The sequence below is a fragment of the Hemicordylus capensis genome, chromosome 17 (genome assembly GCF_027244095.1).
Source record: "Hemicordylus capensis ecotype Gifberg chromosome 17, rHemCap1.1.pri, whole genome shotgun sequence".
NCBI classification, from domain to species: Eukaryota; Metazoa; Chordata; class Lepidosauria; order Squamata; family Cordylidae; genus Hemicordylus; species Hemicordylus capensis.
This window is the reverse complement of record NC_069673.1, coordinates 5,258,560-5,273,748: the sequence shown is the minus strand read 5'-3', so window position 1 is coordinate 5,273,748 and position 15,189 is coordinate 5,258,560. Positions and strand designations below refer to the sequence as shown.

The window sequence follows — 15,189 nt, the reverse complement described above, 5'->3', positions numbered from 1 at the left end:
TAAAAAAGAAGTGAACTCACACCCCAGAAATTATTTCATGTTCTTCTGCAGCTAACTGAGCAAAGAGACCCCTTTTCAAGTGGTGATTCTCTTGTATTGAGCAGGGGGTGAGCAACTGGCCCTCTCCAACCCCAGCACAGCAGCCCTCCAGTGACTGTGGCTGATATCTTGCCTTATTGTTGCCTTATGTTTCTTTTTAAGATTGTGAGTCCTTTGGGGACCGGGAGCCACCTTATCTGTGGATTTTTCTATGTAAAACTGCTTTGAGAACTTTGGTTGAAAAGCAGGGTGTGTGTGTGTGTCCATAGTAGTAGTACTTGATACTTAGGTCCTTTCCTCCCATTAACCTTGGGCTTCTCATCACCTTAAGAGAGTCATGCAGTTGGGAGATACCTTGGTGGTCTTCTTATCCAGCCCTGTGCGCGGTGCAGGAAAATACTGCTGCATCCTTGAAAGATGACTGTCTAATCTCTATTGGTCTAGCCCTGCAAACAACCTAGGAAGAGCCCTGCTGGATCAGGCCCAAGGCTCTCTAGTCCAGCACCACTAGATGCCTCCGGGAAGCCCACAACCAGGGGATGAAGGCATGCCCTCTCTCCTGCTGTGGCTTCTCTGCCACTCACATTCAGAGGCCATCGTGACTTGTACCCAGTGGCAGATAAGAATCATTTTAACCCCCTTTTAATTATGCTCCTCCTTTTCTATCAGCATTCTGATATTTCAAGTCTTGTTGCTAAGTTTTGTGCAAACTGCGTGTTAATAACTGGAGTCAATTACACTCCGGCTAACTCGATTGTTAGTCTGTGAGTTAGAGTTGTGTCATATCCGTTGTATGCACAAATTCTTGCTTTGCTGCGGCTGTTTAATTAAATTAATTAATTTATTTTATTTTTACATTTATATCCCGCTTTTTCCTCTTTGGAGCTCAGAGCTGTGTACATGGTTATGTTTATCCTCACAACAACCCTGTGAGGTAGGTTAGACAGAGAGACATGGCTGGCCCAGAGTCACCCAGTGAGTTTCATGGTTGAATGGGGATTTGAACTCAGGTCTTCCCGGTCCTAGTCCAGCACTCTAACCACTATGCTATGCTGGCTCTCTGTTGTTACTACTGTTGCTGAATAATCCCTATAGTGATTATTCACCATATGAAGCTGGTTGTTGACTGCCAATAAAGAGTTGCTTTGAATTTGAAAAGGGGATTAGAGAAATGCAGAGAGGACAAATCGAAGTTAGTGGCCATCACAATATCTTGTGGCAGTGAGTTCCACAGGAGAGATCTGAACTGGGGACTTCTGGACAGAGTCACAGCCCAGTATCCTAGCTGCTTCAATACATACATTTAGACCGAGTGCTTCATCCCCACCAAAGCTGTTTCTCTGAACTTCTGCTTCAGAATTGGAAAGGGGGGCGTTGTGGCTTAGTGTGCTGACTTGCTTGTCCTTCTCTTCTAGGTTTTGCCTCCGCAAGGGGCTCATCCAGACCCCCTCAGCATAGCACTCAGCGGAAGACAGAGCCCTGCTTCCTGTGCAAGGGCAGCCGACACGCCAAGGGCCAAGTTGTGCATGGTAAGAAACGCTTGGGCTGCAGGCAGGCATAATATCTTCGGGGTGGGGTCAGGCAGGCATAATACCTGACTTGTGGTGGCAGCACTTTGAACACACCTGCTCTGCCCTGCAAAGAGATACATCGGAAGGCAGCGATTCTTTCTCAGATGGCTTCCACCGCACGGATTAGGATGCCTGTGCCTTTTAGGCCTCGGTTTGTTGGTCAGTGTCTGGCTAGGTGGCTGCCCAGGAATCCCATGGCTGCTGCCTGGAGTGCCATGATGGGAGGCTGGATTGTTTCTGTTGTGCAACTTTTATCTGTTCTAAGCACTGTGTGACTGTTTTGAAGGCCTTGGCCAGGATGGACATCTAAGCCAACCGCACATGTCAATCCCGTTTCTCCCCAGAGGCAGGCCCCAGGACAGAGAACGCCTTGCCGCCAGACTCTGAAGCACCACCGGAACCCAGGAAGCAGCAGCAGCCACCTCAGCGGCCGGGCCTGTGGTGTTGGGCGGTGCCATCTGTCGGCTACGTCCCAGCGATTCCCTTGGCCCCTTATCCTCCGCCACCTGTAATGTAAGAACAGCTCAGCCACCTTCAGTTGGGGAGAATGGTGGGAGAAGTCGCCTTTCCCCAGGAGCTTTGCAGACCCTTTAGTGCCGGGCTGCACAACTGCGGCCCGCCTGCAGGTGTTGGACTACCGTGCCCTCCATCCCTGGGGATGATGGGAGGTGTAGTCCAAAAGCAGCTGGAGGGAAGAAATTGAGCTTTTTAACTGCACCCCAACTGCCTTGTAACATTGCACAGGGTTGCACTGCAGGGGACTGACATGCAGGTGGTACTCACTGAAGAAAATTGTTTTATTACTTGAAAAGATAAGATTTAGTCCCTTTTTGTGTCTGGGTTTGGGCTGGACTGTCCCATGGGGAAAAGTGGTATAGCCCCAACATTTTCTTAGGAGATTTGAGAGGGCAAGAAGGGAGGGAAGCCAACCTGACAAAGTTGATGAGAATTTGTCAAGACTTTGCACTTTAAAAGGCTACCTTGAGGTAGATTTCTGATTTTCTTTCTACGTTTACTGGCCAATGACTGAAATAAAAGCTTATCTATCTTTCTAAGTTAACTTCTTGTAAAAGTGAAAAAGGAAATGGAGAAATAAATCTCCCCTTCCCTGAAGTAATTGTCACGCCACATAGCTGTGACCTCTGTGGTCTCGTGAACGAAGCAAGGGCGACCACTGACACTCATTGGCCTTTCCTTCTCCCCTCCTCAGCTACTGTTCTCCATCAGCACCTACCTCAACCTCCACCCCTGCTGGGCTTCCTGTGTATGACTCGGGCAGGCAGCAAGCCCCAGAGCTGAAGACCTGGGCTTCGTGGCGTCAGACCCGAGGACATGGCTCTTGCTCCTTGACGCTCAACTGCAGGGGCCTGCTGGACCTGAACTGGTCTCTGAGCCGTGCCGTGGAAGCCGCCCAAGGCATGAAACTCACCACCAGGAAGATGAGCCGGTCTCTGGCTTCCGAGCTGAGCAAAGCGAAGAGTCTGCGGGGCTCCTGCCTCTTCTAGCAAGAGAGACCCGAGGGGGCCTTTCCTCATATAGGTACTTCCTACCGATGGTTCAGGGCTCTGCTCTGACTGGCAGCCACGCTCCAGGGTCTCAGGCGAGGGCCCTGCCAATCCCCAGCTCTACCTGGAGATGCCGCCAGGGATCCAACCCGGGACTTTCTGCATGAAAAGCAGCTGTTCTACCCCCAAGCTGTGACCTCGCCCCTGGGGTTCAGCTGGCACTGTAAGGAAAAGGAGACCAGGTTGTCCGGAGTATGGAGAAAGAGCAGGCTTCTTCATGGACAGTTGCTGGTGGTTCTGTGCCAAAGACTAACACTGTCGCCCCTTTCCCTTGATGAGGGGATCTCTCTTCAGTGTCTGGGGGTCGCACTGTTGTGTGAGAAGGAACCTGGGAGTTCCCTACACCTCCCGAGTGAGAGCCACAAGGGACCTGTGTCCACCTGCCCATCCTCAAAATGCTCTTGATTGGGAGTTCAGAAGACTGAAAAAGGTCTCCCAGAGTTCCTCTTCTCTCCTGCCCTCAAGCTGTGCCTCTTCCTAGAGACAATGCCGTGGCACTTTCATGGAGCGGGGGAGATAGAAGGGCAGGGCGGGGGGAGCCAGCCCGGTTGCCTTTTTAACAAATTGACTCTGGGGCAGGGGTCTGTGTCTTAACTTTGCTCAGGGACCTGCCATTCGCCCCAGTAGCCCTTCTGCTTCCACGAGAGACCCTTTGGGGAAGGTTGAGTCTATCCCTTCCTCTCTGAGCTCTGTTCTTTCCTTCCTCCACATTGCCTCAGCGGTTTTTTGCCTTAATTCTTCAACCCCTTTGTCAGCTTGTCGGGAAAAGGTTGTAAACGTTCACTCAGGACCCCAAGTGCCTCCAGCTGCACTGAAGAAACCAACTGGGCCCGTGCCTGTTCTCCTATGCTTTGGCCAGTTTATTTATATTTTAAGGAATCCAATGAACACAAAGGTCTGTCTTAAGGCTCGTACGAATGGTAACCGCTTCCTGTAGTGAAACGTTAAGCACTTTAGCATCGCGGCGGGCAGCCATCTTGGAAACGAGCATTGGCCAACAGCTGATCCTCATACAGCGAGGCCTGCCTTTTCTCTGCTCATGAGAAGTCACTATTGTGAGTACTTTCAAAGGCACGGCTTAGCTTCTCCATGCCTCGTGACCAGTCCGTGCCAGGAAGCTGCTAAGAGTTGGCCATAAGAGCTATGCGTTGGCTATTGCAAAAACACCGACTTGTGGTCATCTGTTTCCTAGTTCACACAATCAAAATCCAGGTGGGAGGGGCAGCCAGCTGGAGTAGGAGAGCTGGGCACATTCCCGAGCGGCAGTCGTGTAAACTCCAAGTTCAAGGTAGGAGGAAGAGGAGGGGAGAGTGATTGTGTGGGAGGCAGGAGCTGGGTGGGCAGGTGTGACCTAGTGGATCCTCGCCCCAGCATTTTATCAAGGGTGGAGGAAAAATCATCCTGCCCTTCTCCAGCCTCCCATCTGACCACTCTCCCCTCTTCTTACCTTGATCTTTGAGTTTATACGAGTGCCAATTGGGAGCACACTTAGCTCTCCTATCCTGGCTGGGGTCCTCGTACCTGCATGTCTGTTGGCTGAACTAGCTGTGTATGTGTGTGTTGGTGGGGATGTGTGTGAGAGAACCAATGAACAAACTTTTTTTTTAAGAAAGAGTGGAATGGTGTTGGATGGTAGCTAGAGATGTCTCTTCCTTCTAAGGTTATTTCTGGGTGTGGTTGTTGGTGGTGTGGTCTGGTGCCTGAGCAGGCAACCTTGCCACAACCTTAAATTGTGTTTTGGGGTGATTTTGGTCTGTAGTTCAACAGCAGCTGGAAAAGTGATGGGATTTTGACTCCCCTCTTTGTCATTGACCCCAAAGGCCTGTAGCACTTCATTTGGCGGAAATCAGTGTGTGTTTTCTCCCCCGTTTCTGTCTCGGTGATCATGCTTGTGGGTTTTCTCTGCTCAAACCAATTTGCATGTCGCGCTCAAGTCACCCAACCCAACATTAAGCGGACTCCAAAGACACCATCCACTTGCCCGTGGATGTCACGAATGCCTTCGGTGCATCATAATGCCACGGAAGCTGGAGACTGGGACTTGGCCATTCAGCAACACACAAGAGAATGCTGCTTTCCAGCTCAGACCTTGTTGAAATCTGGTTTTGGTTATTTGTTTTTTTAAAAAAAATAAAGCCATAATTCCCATTTCCTCTGCTGTGTTACCTACTTGGAGTTAGCCAGAGTCTATGTTTCAGCCAAGAGCTGGAGAGAGGTAATGTGGCTGTTGAATGGGAGCAGAGTACAACTGTGCCTCATCCAGTATTCTTAAGCATGAGTCTAGGCCACAGATGTCATCCGAGCTCAGGTCCCTCCTGCAAACCGACAGGGCCAAAAGGTGTAAGCCAAAAGGCGTAATATGTCTAGATTGGTTCACGGTTTAGGCTAATACAGATTGAAGCATGGGTGATAGATAGATATTTATGTTGGACCTCTAGACTGAGTTTAGATATATATTCATCTGCCTTATACAGAGATAGACCATTGCGCACCGCCTATGTTAGCATCATCTCAGACCGATGGCACCTCTGCAGGGTCTCACTGTGCATTTGCATCCTGATCCTCTAACCGGAGAACAGAGCCGAGACTTGGAACACACAGAGTATCAGCTCTGCCGCTGGACTACGGCCACCGCCCTAAACGTAAGTTCCCCTCGCACAGCAGGGTTCCAAGCAGTGCCCTCATCTGGGAGCATGGGAGCGGGGCACTATGTCCGGCTGAGTTGCTGAAGGCGACACAGCAGTTGGAGAAAGATGGCCTTCTAGTGCCCTCTAGGCTCAGGGAGCTCATGTGAATCTGGCGGTTAGTTTAAAAACTGAGGTAGGCGGAGTTGCATAATATCTGCTTAAGTGTGTTTTAGAGTTGTCTGTATCCACCAGTACAGATGAATGCAAAGGGTATATTCTAGAGTAGAATACAACACAGCAGGCATTACGAGGTGTCTAGATTTCTGTGTATTAGGAATACAACAGAATAACGCGGAATACATCCAATGTAGATGGCTAGATCTCCTTGTTTACTAGACAGCAACTCCTGTTTATACTGACACTTTGAAAGAGAGAGAGTACCTGTGATGTATTTTACTGTAGTCTAATGTAGCTGAAAAGAATTAAAAGACACCAGGATATAGCAGGCTACACTAGGTGTATTCCGGCAGATTTGGAATATACCAGGCTTCACTACACTGCCAGGCTGGATAGGGCCAGTTGCTCCCCACTTTCAATCAAGAGAATCATCACCACTTTTAAAGAGGTGTCTCTTTGCTCCGTTAGCAGGGGGCTGGTGTGTGCTCCAGGTACAATGGTTCGAAGGCTCGATGGGTGAATGGGTGGACGGGTGAATGGGTGGACGGGTGAATGGGTGGACGGGTGAATGGGTGGACGGGTGAATGCAGGGGTGTAGCAAGGTTGGAGTGGGCCCAGAGACCTGATTTTAAAATGGGGCCCCTTCTCAAAGTCCAGGGCTTCTGCACACCCTAGGCCCCCAAGGATTTAGGTATGCTGCCTAGAAATACATTTCACTGAATACACACACACACACACTTCACAATATATAGTGATATATCGTGTTTTTTAATATATATATATATACACACACACACACACACATATATATATATATACACACACACACATATATATATATATAAAAATATACACCAGGCTACACCAGAATACTCCAGCATACACCAGGCTACACCAGAAATACACCAGCATACTCCAGCCTACCCCAGAATACACCAGGCCACACCAGGTGTATTCCGGCAGATTTGGAATACAACAAATTAACTATGTAAAAGATCTCAAACATAGAACATGACACAAAAGAACAGATCCTTTTAATGTAACCAAAAAGAAGAAAAACCACTAGCCTTTACTAAATGTAAATTATATTGAATATGATACAGTCTCTATGTATGTGCTATGGATGAATCAATGATAGCGATGAAATGTAATGACAAAACATCTACAGCAATTGATTTATTTTTGAGTTGGGGCACATGACACAAGTTACTTATATCCACCACACTCCCTCCAGTGTCATGAAATCATCTCATCCATCCTCTTCAACAGATCCTATCCTGTAGTATTTGGCAGAATGGGGCTTGTGCTGTAATAAAATATGTCCTCCCTGTTGAAGTCTTGTACCCAAAGCATGACCTGGTCTCTTTCCCTGCCCATTCCTCTGTCTGCTTCACCCACTCTTCCTTCCCCTCCAACTAAGACTTGTTTAGGATCCTCGGAGTCAACATGGTTGTGGGACTTTCTCCCCACTTTGTTGTTCGAGTGGCACCGTTGAAATCCCTATATTGCAGTAGAGTTTGTTTTGCAGAGCACAGTGTGATGTTTTCCAATGAGCGAGAGATTGAGGGCTTCTGCTATTCTGCCAGTTAGGAAGAGCAAGCAACAAGATGTGTGTTTAGAGGGAGAGCTCATACAGACATGTTGGCATTTTTGGATTTTTAAGTAAGACAAGTCCATGGTTCCATTACCTAAGAGATTTGATACACTCAGTCTGAAAACATCATCTTGCTGCCTTGGATACGGTTATTTAACTCCAGGACACAACTCTGAACTCTCTTGTAGGACGTCTACACAATGCACATGTTGTCCCCCTTGGAACCTATACTGCTAAATAGTTGGGGTGGCTTCTCTTTGGCTTCCACAGCCATTAGTTCCACCATCTTCCCTGTTTCTCAAGAGGGAGCCACTTTGGCAATGAAACCTCACTCGTGAGAGCCATTTTCCCACTGTGCTGACCTCCTGCACTTTTCTCAGAGGGGTCAAGGCCCCGTGAGAGCTCCAGGAGAAAGACATAGGGAAGGGGTACACTTCCTACTCTCTGTGCACACCCGCTGAGGTGGTGCACAGGCTCCCCCTCCCTGCTGGTGCGAGACAAAGCTCAGCACTGACTGCATGCTGAGAACCATCAACTGTGTGTGGTTCCGGGGGGGGGGGCATGCCAAGGATTCAGCAACGTTGGGTTGATGGGGGCCACCCCAGCTTCCAGGCCTTACCGTGGAGAGCATTGCATTATTTCATTTCTACTCTCCACCTCCTTGCCTAAACCACTGCAGACCAAGAAAGCTTGAGAAGCAGCCCCTCACTGAAACTGAGAGAGAGTGAGTGAGTGAGAGAGAGAGAGAAAATATGAATTTATCTGGGGTATGAAGATGCAGGTTATTGGGGGAGTCAAAGGGCAGGGATCCTACATCAGCATTTGTAAGAGTTTTTCCTAATAAAGACCGCCCTATTCACTGAACGCAGGCCGTGTGGCTTTCAAAAATCAAACATCCATCCCTTCTCTGCTCTCCAGCAGCTGCATGCCAGTGCAGCAAGAGCCGAGTTGTTTCCAAGGAGGAGCTTTCACCATTTGCTCTGGGGTCGGCTGCCAGCATTTTCTCCTATAAGTGCAGGAACCCTCTCCCAATGCACTGTGGACGCTGCTGTGTCCCACGCATCCCAATCCTGCCTTCCGCCCCCGCCCTTATCCCTCTCACCCCAGGCAATTCCCCAAAAGCCAATCCTTGCCACCACACAGATGGGACAGCAAACCTTTATTGATGCCAAGTGCTTTGAAAGTACAGAAGAACAGCTATACAGAGATGGCGACGACACAGTTTTGTGCTTCAACATTTCCACACATTTAGGCTTCAAGGTTAAAACAAAATCAATGACGACAGAGTAGAAGGTTGTTTTTCAACGCATCACTTCCTTGCCTTTTTATTACAGTATCTTTTTTATATAAATAACCCAGGAGAACAAAAACAAACCCAAATCTAAACAAGGAGACCACACTAAATTAAGTTTTTAATAATAAGGGGGGGGGTAGCGATAGGGATATGTATGATAACGAGGGAAGAGATAACCAAAGTTAGCAGTGCAAATCGACACAGGAGATATCCAGATTTGCCCTAAGGAAAGAATAATATAAACTTAACGTGGGCAAGGGAGTAGAGACCAAATGACCACAAGAAGAACAGGAGTGAGGAGGGAAAGGATTTAGTCTTCTTCTCCCCAGGTGTTTTTTGGTGGGGGGAAACCACCCCAAGTTGAGCAAGTGACAGCTAAGAACGATAAAATCACAGTAAGCTAATAAAACCATTGTGGGGATGATAATTCAAAATATAAAGAAATGCAAAGGAGGACTCGGTAACATTACTTTACTCCAAGCTGGAATGACATCAAGAGACACAATTATTCAATTCATATTACACACGGGTCACTGGCGGAGGGTGGGAAGGACACCCAAAAGATTTCAAGCAAGGAGAGGGGCAGGGATCCCAGTGCCTGCTACACAGCCAGCAACGCAGCAGTATCGGACAATGGCAGAAACAACTCAAGACACAGGGGTCAGAAGCCAAGTAGGCCACAAGGCTAAAACCAAGACGGCTAATACCATTTGGTGGTCATGGTGGTCACCGAAACCATTAAGCCAGAATTTAACTCTGAAAGCTTTATAGCCAGAGCGTTTCACTGGAAGAGCTGAGGACATGCTTAAGTCCTGAAATCCCATGGTGTTTAAGAGAAGCCTTACCTCCCCCCCACCACTCCCCCAAAAATTCACAATACTTGGAAGCATTTAACTTTGGCTGGGCTGGGCTTGACTTAAGCATTGGGTACCATTCTCTTATTCCCTCCCTCCACCACCCCCAAATCTGCTTTTCTACCTTCATTTCAATGGGGTGAAGTTTGGTTCCTTCCTTGTTCCTACAGCGCACCACGCCACGTTTCAATGGGGAGAGAGGCTTACAAAAAAATGTAAGCCTCATGGAACTAGAGCCAGCATGTGGCCACAATCCAAGCAAGAGTCTAGCACACTTAAAGCCCATTGAAAATAACTGTATCACGTGAACTTGGGCTAGTCTCAATCTTTCAGACATGCCTACCTCACAGGGTAGTTGTCAAGATACGAGAGAGAAACTATCTGCACGGACATGCCCACACACCCCTGAGCTCCTTGGATGAAAGGCGGGATACAACTTAAGCTGAGAAATGCAATCCATAACCAAAATGCCCCTTTGAGAATCTAGGAAACTTCACATACCTTGGACCAATTAAAGACCAGCTGCAGTCACGGAAGGGGGTGGGGAGGAAGGGCCCAAAGAAATGATCCGGGTTCACACTGGGAGGGGACAATCCGTCCCTTTGTTTTTCACAAGGCTACGACAGGGACTGTGATTTGGCTAAAGTTAAGAGGAAACAGATCATCCACACTTATTTTTCTCCCATAACTGAAGCCATGAACATAATTGTACAACCGAGACCTAGGAAAGACTCAGCCAGACATGCTGGAACCAGATGCCACTCTATGACATATTCTTCCAAATGCCAAAAAATCAAAAGAGATGACCAAAAACAACACACGCACCCCCAAGCCAACCGTTGACACATCGACTAACTCAAGAAAACACAAAACCGAGATGGCAATCCCGGCAACAGCAGCAAGAGGTAGGGAAGGGGGCGGTCGGGCAATCGTTACAGTCTGTTTCTGAAAAAATGCAAGCAAATTCCAACACACAGGAGAGAGAACATTCACAGTTTGCATCTGAGGTTAGGTACGAGATCACATAGCCATAAATAAGTCACGAGCATTCGTCATCCAGGCAGAGAAAAATTGAAAAAAAAACACTATTTCAAAAATAATCATCATCGTCAATCTCAGGTCGCCAAGGATGAGATGGATGGGGGTCTCAGAAATGGAATTCAGTTTGGCGGTTTGTTTTGTCAGATACATTACGGAGATAATATCTATTTTATAGAATATATATATATATATTTTTTTCCCCTTTAGACACAATGCATATTTTTTTTCTCCTTTTCCTGCCTTATTTACCTTTGCTTCAAGATGGAAGGCGGAACAGATAGGAAGAGAGGGGTAGGAAAGAGAATTGGATTTCAACAGAATAAAAGTGGATGGAGCAGCGATCGACAAAATCAAGTTGGAATGGGCACCAGAACTGCAAAGGCAGGAAATGTCAGAAGTGAAATGTTGCTGCTTGCTTTTGTTTTAGCGGGAAGGAAGAGGAGGGATTTCTCTCTCTCTCTCTCCAGCTTTCTTTTTTCTTCCTTTTTAACTGCTGCTTTCTTCGTCCGGTTTATTCAGTTTCTTCAGTGTGTCAAGAAGTTTCTGTGGGGTCAGGATGTGAGTGGAGCCTGCAAAGGGGAGGGAGGGGAGGAAGGCAAGAAAGAAATTAGACTTCCCAAAGGAGCATCCAAAAAAGTGGGGGTGTGGGGAGCGGGGATAGGGCCGCCGAGCTTAAAAGGTCAGGATGGCAGTGACCCAGGGTGGATTTAGAAGGGAGGGAGTAGCTCCACCCATTGTCCAAGGAAGTGGATCGTGCACCTGGAGGACCAGCTGGCCACTCGACACGGTGGCGTCTCAGTATTAAAGATCCGTCACGCCATCCACGCCACGGGTACCCCCACGGTTCATTTAACACCCCTGTGATACGGGAGGATCTGTGAGCCCCCCCCCCCCCGAACAGGCGATTCCCAGCACAGCTCCCTTCCAGGAACATGTGAGATGCTGCCACCATCCACACGGACAGCAGGGGGCACGGCTCCCTCCGATGCTCACCACCTTACCTTTCACGGGACAGTGTACCGCGCCACGTTTTAATGGGGAGAGATGCTTGCCAAAAAAACAAATAAATGTAAGCCTCATGGAACTAGAGTTCATCTAAGTGCAGAAAACTGGAAAATGAAGTTTGAAATTGGAAAAATAAATAAATGGAGGCCTCTCTGGGAACTAAGTGCAGTGACGGCATGAGGTGGGGGTGCGACTTGGGTGCTGGGCTCCCGGGCACCCACGTCACGTGTGCAGAAGTGGCCATGCGGATCATGAGGCCCCCACCCATGCAGCGGCGAGGAGTGGACTTTTGAGAAGAAAGAAGAGGCCACCCCCTTCCCCTCCCGCATGGAGGAGGGAAGAGCCAAATTAAAGAGTGTTGTCTGTACTTGAAAATGTGCGTCTCTGAGATGTGGAGGAGAGGAGGGACAGAGCGAGAGGAACAGTGCCAGAAGCCCAACTTCTACACAGCTCGACAAAAACCAGCAGCATCCAAGACAGGAGGAAAAACCCAGTGGGGTGGGATGGGGAGAGAGAGGGAGAGTGCAAGAGGATTCTTTCCAAGGGCACCTACTGGCAGCCATAAGGGTACCCCCCATGTGCCCTGTGCCAGTTAAGAGATCCGCACAGGCTTCAGAGAGTCCAGCAACACCCAGCCTCAACCCCAAACGCTAATCCAAAACCACCGATGGCCATGTCACTTTTGGACACTGCCATGTTTGCCCACATCTAAACTTTCAGTCTTCCAGACTGCATTGGGAGAAGGGAGAACATATTTCTGCTTCCCCACACTTTCTTGTTGATTCCCGTTATTCTAGTACTGAAGGACTCCACTCAGCCACCTCCGATTTAACACGCCAAACTCTTTATCTGCCAATACAAGCTGCAAATTTAGACTGCTTCACACACACACATGGCCCATTTCTTCTTCTCCAGCTGTTTCTGCCACACCTCTCTGGAGGTGTGGCACACCAAAAACACACCACTGCGGGAACTCTGTGAGCAGACTACAACTGGACAGGCACGGGGACTGTTCAGAGCCAACAGAAACAACACACCAGCCAAAGAAAGGAACAGCGAACATCCAACCATGTTTGCGCACATCTCCTACTCTACGTGGCCTCCTATGCACCACGATGCAGATGCCAAAGAAATGTGACACATCAACTTATACTGCATCATCACGGACATTCAAGCATGCGGTCATGCTCCAAAATTGATCCCTCTGGTGTTTGATCTGATCAAAATGTGTGGTGTTTAAGCAACAGGACATTGGAATTAAAGGACCACCATCAGATGCAGCAGCAACTTCAGGTTCACCAAGAGAGCAGTGATGCAGAGCTGTTCCACCAGGCCCAAATACCCTTATTCCTTTGACCCAACCGTTTATTATTCATTCACTTATTTAAAATAATTTATACCCCACCCCTCCAGTACACTTCTGCTCGGGGCGGCACAAAACAAAAAGATACAAAAGTAAAACAAAACTAATAAAATTAACCAAATTAAGTTTAAAAAGTTAAACGTCAGGCTAAAACCACAATCAAAATTAGTTTCAAATTAGAAGTTATTTTAAAAATTATAACAACGAAAAACTAAAGAACCTCCCCAATATAACCGAAGATAGGAGCATCAAAAAGCCTCTTTAAAAAGATGTATTTTTAGTTTTTTAAACACACTGAGGGAGGGAGCCTGCCAAAGCTCTTCAGGGAGGGCGTTCCGAAGCTGAGGGGCCGCAACCAGCCATGGCCTCAATCCACCTGCTGTCAACCCCGCCTCGTCGTTACTTTACACACCAAGTTGCGCTTCACCACTCATTTTCCCACTCTTAAGCATCTCACCCAGTCTCTGCTGCAACTACACTGAGGGAAATAAGTATTTGATCCCCTGCTGATTTTGTCCGTTTGCCCTCTGTCATAGAAATGACCAGGCTATAATTGGAATGGTAGGTTTATTGTAGCTGTGAGAGACAGAATAACAACAAACAAACCCTCAAAAGCCCAGTGCCCAAAAGTCAGCGATGGATTTGCATTGTAGTGAGGGAAATAAGTATTCGATCCCCTATCAACCAGCAAGATTTCAGGCTCCCAGGTGTCTTTTCACTATATGCAGGTAACAAGCTGAGATGAGGAACACCCTCTGTAAGGGAGTGCGCCTAATCCCAGCTTGTTACAGTACCTGTATAAAAGACACCTGTCCATAGAAGCAAGCAATCACTCAGCTTCCAAACTCACCACCATGCCCAAGACCAAAGAGCTGTCGAAGGATGTCAGGGACAAGGTTGTAGACCTGCACAAGGCTGGACTGGGCTACAAGACTATCGCCAAGCAGCTTGGTGAGAAGGTGACTACAGTTGGCACGATAACTCGCAAATGGAAGAAACACAAAATAACTGTCAATCTCCCTCGGTCTGGGGCTCCATGCAAGATCTCACCTTGTGGAGTTGCAATGATCATGAGAACGGTGACAAAGCAGCCCAGAACTACACGGGGGGAACTTGTCAATGATCTCAGGGCAGCTGGAACCATAGTCACCAAGAAAACAATTGGTAACACACTACACCGTGAAGGACTGAAATCTTGCAGTGCCCGCAAGGTCCCCCTGCTCAAGGCAGCACATGTACAGGCCCGTCTGCAGTTTGCCAGTACACATCTGAATGATCCAGAGGAGAACTGGGCGAAAGTGTTGTGGTCAGATGAGACCAAAATCGAGCTCTTTGGCATCAACTCAACTCGCCGTGTGTGAAGGAAGAGGAATGCTGCCTATGAGCCCAAGAACACCATCCCCACCGTCAAACATGGAGGTGGACACATTATGCTTTGGGGATGTTTTTCTGCTAACGGGACAGGACACCTTCACCGCATCGAAGGGACGATGGACAGGACCATGTACCGTCAGATCTTGGGTGAGCACCTCCTTTCCTCAGCCAGGGCATTGAGAATGGGTCGTGGATGGGTATTCCGGCATGACAATGACCCAAAACACACAGCCAAGGCAACAAAGGAGTGGCTCAAGAAGAAGCACATGAAGGTCCTGGAGTGGCCCAGCCAGTCTCCAGCCCTTAATCCCATAGAAAATCTGTGGAGGGAGCTGAAGGTTCGGGTTGCCAAACATCAGCCTCGAAACCTTTCTGACTTGGAGAGGATCTGCAAAGAGGAGTGGGACAACATCCCTCCTGGGTTGTGTGCAAACCTGGTGGCCAACTACAAGAAACGTCTGACCTCTGTGATTGCCAACAAGGGTTTTGCCACCAAATACTAAGACATCTTTTGTGAAGGGATCGAATACTTATTTCCCTCACTACAATGCAAATCCATCGCTGACTTTTGGGCACTGGGCTTTTGAGGGCTTGTTTGTTGTTATTCTGTCGCTCACAGCTAGAATAAACCTACCATTCCAATTATAGCCTGGTCATTTCTGTGTCAGAGGGCAAATGGACAAAA

The 15,189-nt window shown here is 48.1% G+C and overlaps 2 protein-coding genes across 8 annotated transcripts in view; one reads left to right on the top strand and one right to left on the bottom strand.

Moving 5' to 3' along the window:
• Nucleotides 1-15,189, top strand: part of AKNA (AT-hook transcription factor) — a 49,792-nt gene that overhangs the window by 29,386 nt on the left and 5,217 nt on the right. For 4 of the 6 annotated variants that reach the window (XM_053281859.1, XM_053281860.1, XM_053281858.1 and 1 more), the window contains 3 exons: nucleotides 1,455-1,568; nucleotides 1,955-2,123; nucleotides 2,821-5,323. In XM_053281859.1, the coding sequence (XP_053137834.1) occupies nucleotides 1,455-1,568; nucleotides 1,955-2,123; nucleotides 2,821-3,115 (578 nt within the window). In that variant the 3' untranslated portion in view covers nucleotides 3,116-5,323. Of the gene's footprint in view, nucleotides 1-1,454; nucleotides 1,569-1,954; nucleotides 2,124-2,820; nucleotides 5,324-5,649; nucleotides 5,818-15,189 lie in introns of those variants that run through there. The other 2 variants (XR_008312709.1, XR_008312708.1) reach the window with 2 other exon arrangements.
• The window catches only part of STXBP1 (syntaxin binding protein 1), a 44,503-nt gene continuing 38,029 nt past the window's right edge, over nucleotides 8,716-15,189 (bottom strand). For both annotated transcript variants that reach the window (XM_053281867.1, XM_053281868.1), the window contains one exon: nucleotides 8,716-11,331. Coding sequence is in view for 1 of the 2 variants with exons in the window: in XM_053281868.1 (XP_053137843.1) it covers nucleotides 11,249-11,331 (83 nt within the window). In the remaining variant the exon portion in view is untranslated. The remainder of the gene's footprint in view (nucleotides 11,332-15,189) is intronic.